Genomic DNA, 17,098 nt, shown 5'->3' with positions numbered 1-17,098 from the left:
AGGGAATGAGCATTACATTTCCACTCCTATATACAGTTGCACAGAAAATGTCAAGACAGTGAAATTCTAAATGCAGAATCTAATAGCTATTTTTGATGTACTGTATTCCTGATTAGAAGATGAGGATGAAATAAGTACTCTCTTACAAGGGTCTGCCTACAGAAAATACAGGTAACTTCTTTATTATCTTCAGTAAAATAAAACAAAACAAAACAAAACCAAATGAAAACCACACCAAATAAAAACACAACAACAAAAAAAAATAACACACACACAAAAAAAGCAAACACACTTGACTTTACATCCGGAGACTGACACTTGTCCAAGTAGCCCTCTGAAAGTCCAAATATCTGATCGCTGTTGAAGCCTAAAAAGAACTGCAGACACACAGCAGTGGGCAACTGGCAAAACCAGAAGGTGCTGAAAGGAGTTTTCAGAGGTAAAGGAGAAAGGCCTTGGGGTAACTGTAAATAGGTAAATAGCTGGGCAAGGCTGAGGGAACCAAACTAACTTACTTTGTTTTGTTTCAATGCTGGCCAATTGTCTTGGCTAATATCAACGCTAAAACTTACTGCTACTAGATGTCTGCAGTATAGCACTTTTTATGTGACATATTTATCCCTACTATACAACATTTCCTTGGGTTATCAAGGGAAAACTGGTTTTTTTTCATCACATTAGACGCTGAAAAGTGCTAAATGAGAGAATTTGATACACAGAATCAGACATGTGTTAACATCAGGTCCTCCAAGGTGAAGAACAAAACTTGTCCCATGAAAAGAGTGCAATTTCCAGCTGCAGCAGGTCATTGGAATTTATGGCTGTGTTTGAAAGGTGCTCTATATGGCACACTGTTGAAATTTTCTGTACATTTTTCTACAGTATCTCATATCAGAGTATATAAGAAAAAGCAGTAGCTTGGCCTTTTGTTTTAAACAACACTGTGTATTAGACAAAATCAGAAGTTAAGCTTATTGGCAGCGCAGGACGGAAGCAGCCCTGTCTAAGGCAGGTCAGAAAAGTGCTCATGCACATTGCGGTGTTGCCTTCTACCAGGCTGCAGGAGTGGTCCTGCTGCAAGTTAAGTACAGTTGGCCTGTCCTCTGTACCATAGTTGTTACCTAGACCTATAAAAAGCATTTTTGAACTGGCTATGTTAGACAGGCACTGCAGGAGATAATGGATTCGAGGGTTTTTCTGCATCAGAGAGAGAAAACACACACGTGGCATTGACAGGACTACCATGCTGCTGCAAAAGCCCTCTCGACAATCCATTCTCTTTTATTTTACGCAAATTGAAAGTTAGCTGAGAAGGTCCCAAGCAATCTACAATGCTTATCTGCTGTAAGATAAGCAGAGCAAAGCAAAAAAGATTGCCTGACAGCTCTCACTTGACAATTCTATTGTCATTGGTTAGCACCTCAACAACATTTACCCTTTTGGATGGAAATTCTCCTTGTCTGCTTCAGAAATTTTCTGTTCAAGTAATGCTTTGTGGAGAAAGAGAAAAAGAAAGGACAGGCAATTCTGCTTAGCAGATACCTGGAGGAATTCAAATTTTAAAAGACAAAGACTTCACCTATGCTGGAGACTCTCCACAGACAGGCCTAAGGACTTTTTGCAACCACAGGTCCCTGCAGAGTGTTTCGGGACTCAGTTCAGGTGACTAAACCAAAAGCACAGTGCTTCTCTTGTGCTTTAAATGGCATCTCTGCTAGGCTCAAGTGATGCAGAAGTAGAGATACCCTGTTTTTCAACAAGGAGGGCAGGAGCTAGACCTTTGGAAGGTCTTTGATGTAACTCAGGAAACAAAATCCCAAGGAGAGACTAAGACCAAAGGATGGCCATGGAAAGGAGGAGAGGATGCAGCCGAGATGTGGGGCAGAGGCCTCTGGCCAGGCAGAGCAGGAGTAAGGAGTGAGTTGGAGCGGATGGGACCTGCACTGCCTCAGTTCTGCTGTTTCCCTGCTTTGGACAGCTCAACTGGGCAACTTGAATTGAGTTTTATAGATGTGATTTTGTGTATGATATGAAATCATTCTTAGATTATTTGGTACACAAGATTATATAGGTATTTATCTGCAGCTTGAACAGACTTTTTGCCCTAAAGTACCTGCATAACTGAGAGATAATTATAATCTCATTATACTTCTGTGAGTTTGGGAAGGATTTTCTGATTATGATCAGTACAGAAGTGTCACCCAGGACAGATGAAGTGACTTGTCCAATATCACTTCAGTCTGTACCCAAACCAGGGATCAAACCCATACTTCTTGAGAACAGGGCCCCGACACTTCCAGCTGATCACCTTCTCCCCACTCCTCAGGATTATACTGTGGTAAACAGACAGACACTGACAGATAAATGACTAATCATCGCTGACTAACCAGAGACAAGGCATCTTTAGAGCTTGTCGCGCTCTGATCCCCATGATACCATGTGAACTGGTGGAAGTCTTGAGACTGAGGCACATGAGACATTTCTGCCTTGCTTTTAAACTCCAGCATCAAGATGGTGGGAGGCAGGAGAATACTCATAATGACCTAAAAGAGAGACACAAGATTCAGGAAATTAACTCAGCAATCATAGTATAGACCTGAGGCCATAGTCAGCCATGCATGGTGCCAGCACAAACCCAGTGCAATTCCACTGGCCTATGAGGGAGCCACTGGTGCAGAGAATCTCTGTATCATAGTCCTACAGTCTCCGAAGAAATGAGTTGCTCTTGACTGTTTTGTGGCTTTGAAGAGTGTCATGGTATCTGGGGATGCTTCAGATATTGCTCCCTATGTCTGGAGGACATTCCTCCCATCAACAGCTCCTGCTGGAAAACCAGCGAAGTGGGGCCGTCAGAGCAGGTGGGGAGGGACTGAGGGGTGCTGAGAGAATGGGAACAGCAAAAAAAACCCTCACAAAATTGCATTCTCTAATGTCATCCCACAGCTGCTTTTGCAAAGAAGTAAAACAGAAGCAAGTACTGTCTTCCCTCCCTGCCTTTCCCTTCTCCTATTCCAATCCAGGCTTAAGCATGTCGGTCTGAAGGTGCATTAGACACATTCATAACCACAAAGACATGTGTAAAGCATCCAAATGCTCAGAGAAAGCTAGAGTGGTATCACCTTAAACCAGGAGTTCTTCCGCATCTTCAGGCGTCCCATCCACATATCGGTCAGCAGCATCTGTGTGCAAGTATGCGATACGAAAGGCCGCAGCCCCACAGACACTGCTAGTTTTAAGCAAGTTGAGTTGCTCCAGTTTTTCAGTTCATAGGTCAGCAACTTCATGGCCATCTGCTCATTTTGTTTGAATGCTTTCTCCAGCACTTCTAAGGCAAGCTGCCCAAATTCCCTAGAGCCGAAAGGAATTAACAGTTAATATAACAGGGATTCGTCAAAACTCAGAATCACTGCTGCAAAGATGTTGCTTTGAAACCTCCATTAACTAAAGTTCAGCTAGCAGCCTCAGTAAGTATGCCTTCTCCCATTTTTCCCATTGCTTTTCTCAATATATCTATCTATATATATATAAAAAATATATCAATATATTATCTAGTGAAAAATAATTTGGGGAGTAAATCTGACTATTTAGTCCTAATCACATGGTTTAGGATCATACTGTTTTCTATTTATTTGGTTGGTTCTTAATCTCACTCAGTGATCAAAAGGAACCCTCCGAAGTTCTGTGTATTTCCTTCAACAACAGACTCATCACCACTGTGGCAAGCATTGCGGGCAATTGCAAAAGCCTCTTCTTTTACACTAGCTCTTAAACAGGGAAGACTCCTCAAGGAAGATATACCTTCCTTTAAATTAAGCTTTGGAGCTGCATTGCAAAACAAGACAGCACCAGAAACAATTAGCATGAAACCACAAACTTGAAGAAAAATCTTGGTCTACTTAATTTTTTATTCACTCAGTTATTTCACCATACATTTTTCTTTAAGTATTAGAGCAGGATTTAAACACTGATTTTAGTTTGCTCATTACCACATGTTATGGATTTGAAAAGTTCAACACATATGTGCCATATGCCTTTTTAACAAGTTGAACTGGAAAGGAAACTGTAAGGGAAATTTCAATCTTCCACTTGACCATTTCAGACAGTGAGCCTCGCATTACTCACCTATATTTTAATTTTCAAATATGCAACTAGATAACATGCTAATAGCTTTACTTTAACTCTCGATCAGACTGCACACCGATAGCTCCATTACGTAATATGAATAGTGGGCAGATGAAAGTATTTCTTTTACATCCCATAGCCCATGGCACCAGAATCCCAGAATCACAGTATCATTAAGGTTGGAAAAGACCTTTAAGATCAAGTCCAATCATCAACCCAACACCACCAAGCCCACTAAACCATGTCCTGAAGTGCCACATACACATGTTTTTTTAACACTTCCAGTGATGGTCACTCCAGCACCTCCCTGGGCAGCCTGTTCCAATGGTTGACCACTCTCTCAGTAAAGATATTTTTCCTAATATTGAGTCTAAACCTCCCCTGGTGCAAATTGAGGCCATTTCCTCTCATCCTATCACTAGTTACTTGGGAGAGGAGATCAACACCCACCTCACCACAACCCCCTTTCAGGTAGTTGTAGAGAGCGATAAGGTCTCCTCTCAGCCTCCTCTTCTCCAGACTAAACAACCCCAGTTCCCTCAGCCACTCCTCAGAAGACTTGTGCTCCAGACACCTCACCAGCTTCATTGCCCTTCTCTGGACACGCTCCAGCACCTCAACATCCTTCTTGTAGTGAGGGGCCCAAAACTGAACACAGGATTCGAGGTGCGGCCTCACTCGTGCTGAGTACCGGGGCACAATCACTTCCCTACTCTTGCTGGCCACACTACTTCTGATACAGGCCAGGATGCTGTTGGCCTTCGTGGCCACATGGGCACACTGCTGGCTCATGTTCAGCTGGCTGTCAATCAGCACCACTAACCTTACAAACTCTTAGTGGATTAGGAAATTATCTAACCATTCTAAGCACTGCAGAACTTTATTAACTGAAGTGAAGGGAGAATTCATACTTTGAGTACTTCTTGAGTTCTTCTGAAGTGTCATCCACCATGTTGCTCTGTTTAGCTTCATGTGCCATCGCCCTGTAGAGTTTACAAGCCACAACGGCTTTGACCATGGCTTCCTCTCCATGCTGCCAGAAGAACATTGCCATCTTCTGCCTTTTCATTAATACTGCCCAAACCAGGAGGTCATTATAGGGGTAGATAAAGCCAGATGACTCACAGTTGTCTGCAAAGTTTACATCCTCTTTTGATTTCTTCTTACCCTTATGGAAAGCAGTGGATCTTTCCTACAAATTCGTTTTTCAAAAAAATAAAATCTCAATCAACATTTGAGGTTCACATTCATGTAAATAAAGCTGCACGCAAATCTGCATTGCAAGTAGCAAACTATTTCTTCATTGTATACATTTAAGTCATAAACCACAGCTAGGATCACATTCAGATTAGCAATGCTAAGAAGCTGGTAACATTAGTGGAGGAAAAACACTCCTTGCTCTGTACCCATGCCATTTATAGCCTCCACTTCCATAGTGTTGGGCAGTCTCCAAACCCCGTGATACCATGATCCTACTTTCACTTGTGTTTTTTACATACACCATGACAGGAGAAAAAACAATCAGTAGACTGAAACATACACCATGGGCTTGTGATACTTAAAGATAATTTTTACTGTCTGCCATGCTTGTAATGTAAACTTGCTATACATTCATGTCTGGATATTTCTCCATTAAAGGCAAAGAAAAAGTCTTACTGGTACAAGTGAGGTTGTCTCAGTGCTATAACGGGTTCATTTTCATGCAGAATAATCCCAATAATGCCATTTAAATTCATTCCACTTTATGTTTTGTCTGTCAGATACACATATGTGGCAATCTTTGCCCTTTTATCATTCTTTCTTTGAAAGAAAATACTGTCATAATTTTCCAGATATCTGAAATGTATCCCTTCTTAGCAGTCTTACTGTAGCTACTTTAATAAGCAATCATGAGAAAATATCGTGAAAGTCAAAGAATTCCTACTGTTGCTTCCAAATAAGAAGAGTTTTCAGCCATGCTTGATATTCAGAAATTTGATGATACTACATTTTAGTGAACGAAAGGCCTTAGCAACAAATGGATGGAAGTTAAAAAGTATCACAGGAGGAGACTGAGCTTGATTTCAACATTAAAGTCGCAAGACCTGTACTTCATGAACAGTGAGCAGTAAAATGTTTCTTCCACTGGAATTCAAGTAGAATTATAGTAACAAACAGCCTGACCAACATATGTCTAAAATCTCTCAGTAAAATCATTAGTAGCCTAATACATCCTAAGCAAATTCTGGAATAAGCAATTGTATTACCTTGTATTTGTAAGGCTGTGCTGTTCTGAAGAACTGAGAATGCAAAGTACTTTCAGCAGATCCCATTCTGCTACTTGTCTGCGTACTCTGATGAAGGGAATGAGATAGGCTCTGAGAAAAGCTGGAGAGCACTCTCTAGATCCAAAGGCATACCATAAAACACAAGGAGAGAAATGCAAATTAGAGATTAAGTTTGCCTGTACTTATCTCTGATTGCAATGGTGCCTGTAGAAACTGATGTTATTCAAAGACTAGCGAGTCAGCAATCACTATAACCACCACTGGAGCTTACACCATCAAAGAAAAAATAGCCTGTTTCACATCTCGTTTAAAAAATATATTATTTTTCTGAATCTCTAAATTCAAAATACTGATTTCCCCAATAGCATCCACCAATTACAACAAGAACAGGGCTTGCACCACATTGGAATCACTCAGCCTGGAAGCTCTTCTCTTATAAAAGCCTACCCTTATAAAAAGTGCCATAAGCTCTTTAAAAGACAGAAGTTCTCTGAACTTTTTGCTGACCATTTCCTCCAAAGGATGGCATGTCTAGCATCCCTGGGCATTTTGTTCAGTATTGACTAAGAGGGAAGAATACTACCAGCTGAATCACTAATGCTCTTCCCTGCAGTTCCTAGTTAGATGATCATGTGGTTTTACCCATCCCTGTTAAGGTCATATTTAATGAGGATACAGTGAAGAGTGTCACAACTGCTCAATTATATCTTTTTAAGCATTGTATTAAGCCAGTGACACACAAGAAGCTCTGTCTTTGTGTTTCTGTTCACTCCAAGTAACAGTTTTCATTATTTCTTCTCATTTTCCCTGATGACCCTGAGGTTCTATTAGTAATTAAAGCAGTACATGGGAATGAGAGGTTTTTTGTTGTTTTTTAAAAAATGGAAGTACTTTAATCAAAGTCAAGTTCTACTCTGAAAACTGAGGAGAATTCCTATGCAGTAAAGCAGCTCCTTCTGTGATGCTGGGAATGATATTCGGCTAATTTATTAAGAAGTTTAGGCTGTTTTCAAGTTACTGGTTTTGGAAAGTCAACAGGGAAAATGAAAGTTCTAATAGGTCTGCACACTGTCATCCTGAGGCAGTTTGTTGTAGAGATGATGCTACCGATACACAGAGATGGCACAATGCTGCACCGTACAGTGAAACACCTTAAGCGTCTAGAAGGTGCCGAACGGCACGCATGCCCACGCACAGCCCTCTGCCTGCACAAAGCCACTGCAGCGTGGCACAACGCAGCATGCGACTACCCCTGTGATGTGCCACGGAAAAAGCTCTGCCAGGCAAACACAGCTCATTGGCCTGGGCAGGAAGACGTACCACTAGTACTGAGCTGCTTCTAAAAGGCAAGACATTTGCTCAAAACTTGGGTCAGGGATCTCCATGTTGCTCTTCACTATGCCATGCTGACATGCTCTAAGCCTAGTTCCATGCCTGTTGAATTCAGTATTTCTGTAATGTGGTTCAAGTTGCGAGAGCAGAAACATGCAGTTGCTTCACAAAAGGGAAAATGGTGCCTGGTACAGCCTTGTAGATCTGTGTTGACGGATGACAGACAAACAACACAACCCAACTAGCGGGCACAAAGGTAAATTTACTGAACTAATAGTTAATTTAACGGTTACCAGTGGTCTTTGGGGCAGGGAATAGTTTGGGGATGGATTTGTCTGTTTTATTTGCAAACTCTTCACAGCTGACAAAGAAATTTATAAAACAGACTAACACGGCATACATTTAACTGATGCTCTTCAGACGAACCACAATGACAACCTGAGCTATTTCCAGGTGTTATATTTTGGCTTTTCTTGACCAGTGGTAGCCATTTCACAAGTTACCTTGTGTTTTCTGTAGAGATCATTGTAGAGAATTCGGAAATGCTTCCTTGTGTAGCTGCTCCGATAAGCTCCACCAAGAAGGTATTCTATCACCAGCCCAATATCAATCAGTGATATCTTGTAATCCAAGGAGAAGGTATTCTGAAACACCAAATGTCACAAGCATTTCATTATGCTATTATATGCAACATTCAACCATGTCAGAGCCCTACTACTATGAGGGGAGCCTGTAAGAAGGTGCAACTGAGAGCTCCTACATGTCAGGAAAGTGTACTCATTCATCAGGCATATGAAACTCCCCCAGGAGGGAGAACACAAGGCCGTATTTTCAGCCTGAAAAGTGTGACACCTACAGTCCACGGCACCCACATCACATGGAGACGTATATTGCAACGATCACAAGACCAGCTGCATTCAACAGTGAGGGTGATGGTTCTTCAGGTTAATCACCACAACCAGAGAGACTGCCAAAAATCTTCTCCTTCTCCTAACAAGAGAAAACTAGCATGGTATGATTTACTCAATAAACTAGTTCATTAATTAAAAATGAAGAAGTGCATGAAGCATGTGTTTAATGTCGTAGAGCAATTATCGGAGACTCGCAATCTCTTGTAGAGGCTGAAGACTGTGAAGACAACTAGGACAGCAGCTGGACGTCCGTTAGCTGTACTCTAGTATATCACTAGTCTCTTCTTAGTCTCTCACCACTTCTGTTTAAAGCATCACTGCTTTCCAGTTTACCTCCACTGTCCTTCCAAACTGAGGCCATTGCCTCTCATCCTATTGCTAGTTACTTGGGAGAAGAGACCAACACCCATGTTGCCACAACCTGCTTTCAGGTAGCTGTAGAGCGCGATAAGGTCTCCCCTCAGCCTCCACTTCTCCAGACTAAACAACCCCAGTTCCCTCAGCCGCTCCTCATAAGACTTGTGCTCCAGACCCCTCACCAGCTTCGTTGCCCTTCTCTGGACACGCTCCAGCACCTCAGCATCCTTCTTGTAGTGAGGGGCCCAGAACTGAACACAGGATTCGAGGTGCGGCCTCACCAGTGCCGAGTACAGGGGCACGATCACTTCCCTGCTCCTGCTGGCCACACTATTTCTGACACAGTCATTATGTATTCCTACCGGTGTATCCCTTTCAGACTGTGAAAAGTTATTTTCTTCATTACATCGAATTTTTTTTAAATAGACTTTAGTGGCAAGACTCAATACAGACAGCTAAGGCCACCCAGCCCTGGGTAACAGAAGGTACCAACACGCTGAGCACTCTGGGGCAACAGCACATCTCACAGGATAGACCTTGCCAGCTATGTCGTTGAGGGTTAGGCAAGTATTTCTGACTACCTATACTTGTAGATACTTCTATGCACTAAAAGCATATTTTATGCTATGAGGGCAGACTGCAATGTATCACCATTCAAATCTACCAGCAGCAAAGCTGGTCACACTAATGGAGAAAATATTCTGAAATCCATGGTCGCATCTCTCTGGTGACTGTCCTAGCTGCTGTGTTACCATATTTAACAGGACTGCAACTGCACAACCCATTCACGGAGTACTTATGCATATGTACAGAAGCTCAGGCTTTTCAGCATTTAGACTTGTTTGCAGGTCTCAAGTAAGTTTAGTTTCCCCAACAGTGTAGAAAGTTTTGAAATTGCGCACCCATTTTCTACTTAAATTCCACTATTTCATTTCAAGTGCCAAAAGCTTCCCTCTAGATCACATCCTGAGTTTTCACAGTGTCCTGAGATGTAACCAGGCCATGGGTTTTAGAAAAGTGGTCATATCAAGGAGCAAATCACTTCAGTATCAGTGAGAAAGGCAGACTTCTCAGCCTGGAAAAGTTCAGTGTATTTTCAGCAGTGAGACCTTCCAGCTCCATCAGAGAAATTAGGCCTCAAATATGTACATCAGTATGGGAAAACACAGAAAATAGTTTGCTATGGAGACCAGAATGCCCAGCACCCATCTACAGAACCATCAGTGGGACTGACATGAAAGTCACACACAGTAAGGAAATCTTACCAGAAATTCCACTACTTGAGACCACAGAACTCTGCAAACAGTCAGACTTACCATTTTATTTTATCCTAGCATTCATACCCTGGAAACAATTAGCCAATTAATCTACTTTTGGATCTAGGCATCTCCTGCAGTGGAGACTAGATGCAGGAAGAACAGCTCGTCCCTTTCTGGCTAAGCAGTGCTGTGAGGTAGAATAGATAGCAGAAGCACGAAATACATTAACCGCGCAGTCAAATAACGCGGGTGCCACTAGCCTACGAACCGAGCCAGTGCTCCGTGCAGTAGTCATCCACTGCCACCTTCTGTTCTCCTAGGCAATGCAGCCCACCAAAATAATACTGTATCTTGTCGCAGTATCTTTTTGTTACTGCTCAACAAGGAAAGCCTTTTTTAGCTTTAGGGGAAAAAAGCAAACCTTAAAGCAATGAGCATAATTACTGCACTAATTCACTAAGCCTTTTGCATAATCACTTCATGATGTCACTTTAGTAACTTGAGAAAGAGAGCCTGATCTACACGAACTGCTTGGCTTTGAAATTAAGGTACAGGACCCTCGGGAGCATTCAGGAGTAGTATGCTAGTTAATTGTTTAGGGGTATCAGTGGGATGAAGATAAAACCATTTAGTAGGTATAGCACCGTAGCAATGAACTCACCCATTCTATTCCTAAAATTCCCCTGTATTACCTAGTAGCAGTGTGCCAGTGGACACTGAAGTTCTAAGCTACCACTTTTGTTCCCCAGACTTTCCTGGGGAGCAAAATATGTCTATTACCTGTTTCACATCTCGAACTAGGTGATGCAAAAGTAGATTTGATGTTCCTTGTTTCTGTGGTGTGAAAAGACAAGACAGTAAACATAGATGTCACTCTACATTAGAAAATCAATACAGTAAAAGAAAGCAGCTAAAAGATCTTCAGGATAAGCTACTGTGATTCAAACTCTCCCCACAAACCTCCTCAAAACCACCAATCTGCAACACCTCTACTATCTTAAATGTTGACATATTCGAGAAAGAAGTTATTATCACTTTGGTTAAACAACATATCATTTTCAGCAAGATACGTATAACATACCAGATTAAAATCAGAACATATTTCTCGGGAGCTTCAGGTGAGTACTCAGTCTGGTCCATGTCAATGAATGGAAAATAATAAGCTGGGACACCAATCCAAAAACCCAACATTATAATAAATAATGATCAAAACCTGTTAATCTTCAATGTTTTTCAAAAACTCTTTATAAAAACGTGGACTAGTTATCCAATCTCTTAAGCAAAACAGTGTTCTTTCTAGGCATTCTTATGTAAAGTTGTACACTGGGATTTCAAATACTCACTGTATTGTAGAGTTCTTCCAAACGAGGTATGGTAAGAAAACGGTGCATGTTCACTCCATGCTCTATTAACAGCTTCACAAAATCCACACGGTCCATCACTAAAGCATCCAGCATTGCCTGTTCCAATGCACCAACCTCCAGAGGGACAGAGATGAAGTAAAAGCTTAGAAAATTATTATCTTCTTTTGGAAATAAATAAAACATTCCTGAACAGCTAGGGATCTCTTGATTGCAATGATCTGCCTTTACGTGTTTTTAAACTGCACACTACAAAAGAAAAATAGGCTGGAGGAAGCATCTGTATTAAAAAATCCAACAGAGAAGAGAAGTAAAACTGAGTGTCCATAAACTCAACATCTGTAGAGACTTCTACAAATCTAACTTTACAACCAGACTCTGATGATACATTCCCTACTCTTTAATTCCTTTCAGAAGCTAATGTATGGTAATGCAGGAGGCAGAGGGAAGCCTTTTTTTTTTTGACATATGACAAAAGCCATTTCAAGGTACTGTATTTCAAGATCTCACCATAGAACATGAGGTTCTTTAAAGCAGACATCTTTTCAAATAAGAGAGAGAATCTGCACTAGGATAAACTCTCTCAAAGACACCACGAAGCAGAGCTCTACCTACAACAGCATCCAAATGGTGAAAGCACCCTACTCGTGGCACTTGCACAGGGCTCAGCAGGATTTCTACACGCTAAATAGCACAGGAGTTGGACATACGAGGTTCATATAAATCCATATAAAGAATTTCTACCAAACACATAGGCACAGAAAATGCAGTAGCGTGAGGAGAATGAAGATGCTGGCACACAAATGGGGCAGGTGCTAGTGCTAACGCTAAGTTAGTCCCTTCCATGTACTTACGTTTGGCAGAAGTGATATTAAAAGATAACCAATAAAAGTTACAGAATGTCACAGGTGAAAAGAAAACTTGTGCACTGGTGCTGAATTATTGCTGTTTCTTCCAGAAACATCTCAAAGTCACCATTCTTGTATTCAGTTTCCTTGAGCATTCATTCCTTGTGCTGGCAGTGTGTCTAAGGAGGTTTAGACAGCTGTCTGGTAACTACTAGTAAGACATTCTTTGCTGTAAAGTCCATTTGAGACTGAGCTGACATTTAAGCAGAAATGCAGTTACAGCTGGTTACAGTCTTATCTTCTGAACTTTTAGGATCTGAATTCTAAAAAGAAATGGCCACAATCTGTGCGTAATTGTGCATGTTTCCTTAGAACACTTAAATAGACAGAAAAATATCAAGACTGCATGGACAATCACCTAAAAATTTCTGCTTAAATATCTAATCCAAAATTTGAACACACAACAATAACCATGCACAAACTGTAGCCCCTGCCAACAGTTGGAGGGGTACTTCTCTGTAATTAGGAAAGAACTAAGTCAAAAGCAAACTTTAAAACTGTGCTTATGCATTTTCTTTCTTTTTTTCTTCTTTACAATGCATGAAGAAAATACTGTTATTTAAGATTCTTGGCCTGCTTAGTCGAAAGAAAAACTTCCAGCAATATACGACATTCTAATTTTTGCTTGGAGAAGCACCAAGAGATGTAAGGCTTGTTTATTATGAGCTCTTCGCATCTTACTTGAAGGGGAGAACACACTCATTGTTTGACAATGACTTTTCATTCAAAATGGTGCTGAACAATTGCACTGAAATAGGCATGTTTGAAAAAGATCTATGTTCCTGTTCATATCAGAAGCAGAGGAGCAGGAATATGGAGACTGCTAGTGAGTCTGTAAGGCCAGAGGATGATCAAGGTATAAAAGAAAGAGGCAAGGAGATAAGGTTATTGCAGGAATGGTAAATTAATTCATTGCCTCACTGCACACTACAAACATGTTAGGAAAGGTCCTACATCAAAGCTGTTCTTTAGAGCAGACAAACCTGAGGAACTGTGTCAAATTGAAATGTCAGTAGAAAGGATTACAGAAGTCATCTGTAAAATGGTAGCAAATTGTCAGGAGCAGATGGTATTCACCTCAGAGCTCCCAGGGAACTGAAGTATAGCTAAAATGAGCCCCTCTAACACCAGAGAGGAAGACTGTAGAAAATATGGCAATTGTGAAAAAAGACAAAGGACTGTACAACTTGTCAAATTGTGGCATATCAATCGAGTTAGAACTTTCTAAGGGCAAATACAATGAAAATACAGTAAGTAATAGTAATAATAGCAACATGGGTAAATACAGTGGAGTAAGAAGGAAGGAATCTTGTAGAATGAAATTAGAACTCTTACCAGAATTTTGGCAGGGACAGTGAGGATAAGGCTATCTGACTGCTACGGTATGTTTGTATCCCCACAAAAGCTTTTGATGACGGCTTTCTTAAAGGACTTTTAAACAAATTAAGTTGTCACAAGGCAAAAGATCCTCCAATTGTTTAATAACTGATCAAATTGTAGGGAAAAGGATTATCAATAGTGGTGGGAGACCAAGAAAATGCCACATATTCAATACTGACTTGACAATGCATGCTGATGACACAAAAATACTCATCATAATAAAACTGACTGGAAAGAGGTGCAGAAAAATCTCATACTATGGACTAAGCAGCCAAAAAAGCAGGTGAAATTCAATATTGGTGAATGTGAAATAATATGCATTTGGCAAACAACCCTACCTGCACATCAGTTTTGAAATTAAATCAGAAAAAATGCTAGTGGACATACGTTCTGAAAGCACGAATGTAAGTTGGAAACAAGAAAAAAGGCACATAGATTATTAAGATTTACACTTAGATGAATACAGAATAATATACAAAATATTAGTATTTCACTAAATATCTCAATTAAGAACACCATATCTTGAATACTGGGTACAGTGCTGGTCTGCCTATCCCAAAAGATGACTGTAAGACCTGATAAAAGTACAGAGGAGCAGAAAAAAAGTCAGAAATATGGAAAAACTGAACAGATAATCACCTTGAGAAAGACAGAAGCGAAGGGGGGACTATGCAATAGTTCTCTAAAATCTTCTTGTGTCAAAGCAGTGTGGTCTAGGAAACTGTTATTTGTTATTTCCCATACATATAGAATCATTTAGGTTGGAAAAGACCTTTAAGATCATCAAGTCCAACTGTTAACCTAGTACTGACAAATCCCATAAACCATGTGCCTAAGGAAAATAAAAAAGACAGAGAAATAAAACCCAAGAAAGACACGTGATGCAAATTAAAACAATTGCTCACCACCAACCGACCAATGCCCAGCCAGTCCCTGAGCAGCGGCCCCTGGACAACCTTTCCCCTAGTTTATCGTTGAGCATGACATCGTGTGGTATGGAATATCCCTTTGGTCAGTTGAGGTCAGCTGTCCCAGCTGTGTCTCCTCCCAACTTTTTGTGCACACCCAGCCTACTTGCTGGTGAGGTGGGGTGAGAAGCAGAAAAGACTTTGACTCTGTATTAAGCACTGCTCAGCAACATTAAAAACATCCCTGTATTACCAACACTGTTTTTAATACAGATCCAAAACATAGCCCCATACTTGCTACTATGAAGAAAATTAACTCTACCCCAGCCAAAACCAGCACACCCTTTCCATGAAGAAATTTTTCCTAATATCCAACCTAAACCTCCCCTGACACAACTTGAGGTTGTTTCCTCTCATCCTATCACTTGCTACTTGGGAAAAAGAGACTGACAACCACCTCGCTACAATCTCCTTTCAAGGTGGTTGTAGAGAGCAATAAGGTCTCCCCTCAGCCTCCTTTCACCAAGAAACAGAAAGCATCAAATGAAAATATCAGGTAGCAAACAGCCACCAAAGTTTAACATTCTCAGCTTAAGATCTCTTTATTTACTAAAGCCTCTCACTCTGTTTCCCACAGCATTCTCCTGGAAAAACTGGCTGCTCAGGGCTTGGACAAGCATACTCTTTTTGAAACAAAGTTTAGCTGGTGGCTGGTCACAAGTGGTGTTTCCCAGACCTCAGTTTTGTGTGCAGTTGTTTAATATCTTTATCAATGATCTGGATGCAGGGACTGAGTGCACCCTCAGTAAGTTTGCAGGTGACACCAAGCTGGGTGGAAGTATTGATCTGCCTGAAGACAGGAAGGATCTGGACAGGCTGGATTGATGAGCTGAGGCCAACACTATGAGATTCAACAAGGCCAAGTGCTGGTTCCTGTACTTGGGTCACAACAACCCCAGGCAATGTTACAGGCTTGGGGAGGAGTGGCTGGAGAGCTGCCTGGTGGAAAAGGACTTGGGGGTGCTTGTTGACAGCCAGCTCAATATAAGCCCATAGTGTGCCCATGTGGCCAAAAAGTCCAAGAGCATCCTGGCCTGTATCAGAAATAGTGTGGCCAGCAGGAGTAGGGAAGTGATTGTGCCCCTGTACTTGGCACTGGTGAGGCCGCACCTCGAATCCTGTGTTCAGTTTTGGGCCCCTCACTACAAGAGGGGGGGTTGAGCTGCTGGAGCGTGTCCAGAGAAGGGCAATGAAGCTGATGAAGGGTCTGGAGAACAAGTCCTATGAGGAGCGGCTGAGGGAACCGGAAGTTGTTTAGTCTGGAGAAGAGGAGGCTGAGGGGAGACCTTATCGCTCTCTACAACTACCTGAAAGGAGGTTGTGGTGAGGCGGGTGTTGGTCTCTTCTCACAATTAACTAGAGATAGGACAAGAGGAAATGGCCTCAAGTTCTGCCAAGGAAGGTTTAGACTGGATATTAGGTAAAATTTCTTCACCAAAAGTCTTATCAAGCATTGGAACAGGCTGCCCAGGGAAGTGGCTGAGTGACCATCCCTGGAGCTATTTAAAAGATGTGTGGATGTGGTGCTTAGTGACATGGTTTAGTGGGACTTGACAGTGTTACGCTAACAGTTGGACTCGATGATTTTACAGGTCTTTTCCATCCCAAATGATTCTACAATTCTATTCTATGGTTCTATGATTCTATTATTATATAATTTATATTCATTCACCAGTCAAAGCAAGTTTCACCTGCCACACTTCTCATGTAAACGCAAAGGAATGATGCAGACTCACAGGTATTGCCAACATGTATCTTCAGTGATAAAAATGGCAAAAGCATAATGCTTCTCTCTTACTCCCATAGAATTTCAAGGATTAAGATAGATGGTGTCCCCCTTTAATACCTTACACAGATGTGCTTCAATAGAGCGTATCAACAGTTCACAGCAGAATTGTTGAAGGCAAAAAAATCCATAAACACAAATAAAAAAAGTACGTGCTATAAAACAATGGAAGAAGACACTGGGAAAAAGACATTTTCTTCATAGAGTCAAAACATAACAGAGTATTGTAAAAAAAAATCACAAAGGCAAAACTATGCACCTGCCATTGTGCATACACAATTTTTTTCCATATTTCATAAAAACAAAAGTCTGTTGGACAGAAACACTGTTAACATTATGCAGTCAAACACTCAAAAGTTATAAGATAATTCATCACCATGAATAATGGTACAATTATTCATTACTCAATCATATACTATGGTCCCCCAGAGGGCTTAGTCTTATTCA

General features: G+C 41.1%; 1 protein-coding gene across 1 annotated transcript in view; it reads right to left on the bottom strand.

Moving 5' to 3' along the window:
- The window catches only part of TRPM6 (transient receptor potential cation channel subfamily M member 6), a gene marked incomplete at its 5' end in the record, with an annotated part of 104,402 nt that overhangs the window by 39,069 nt on the left and 48,235 nt on the right, over window positions 1-17,098 (bottom strand). The window contains 7 exons of the mRNA XM_082013371.1: window positions 2,388-2,543; window positions 3,120-3,348; window positions 5,034-5,314; window positions 6,369-6,503; window positions 8,225-8,365; window positions 11,029-11,082; window positions 11,592-11,726. Of these exons, the coding sequence (XP_081869497.1) occupies window positions 2,388-2,543; window positions 3,120-3,348; window positions 5,034-5,314; window positions 6,369-6,503; window positions 8,225-8,365; window positions 11,029-11,082; window positions 11,592-11,726 (1,131 nt within the window). The remainder of the gene's footprint in view (window positions 1-2,387; window positions 2,544-3,119; window positions 3,349-5,033; window positions 5,315-6,368; window positions 6,504-8,224; window positions 8,366-11,028; window positions 11,083-11,591; window positions 11,727-17,098) is intronic.

The sequence above is a fragment of the Phaethon aethereus genome (genome assembly GCF_964289735.1).
Source record: "Phaethon aethereus genome assembly, chromosome: Z".
NCBI classification, from domain to species: domain Eukaryota; kingdom Metazoa; phylum Chordata; class Aves; order Phaethontiformes; family Phaethontidae; genus Phaethon; species Phaethon aethereus.
The sequence above is the reverse complement of the archived record's forward strand: the minus strand, read 5'-3'. Positions and strand labels throughout refer to the sequence as shown.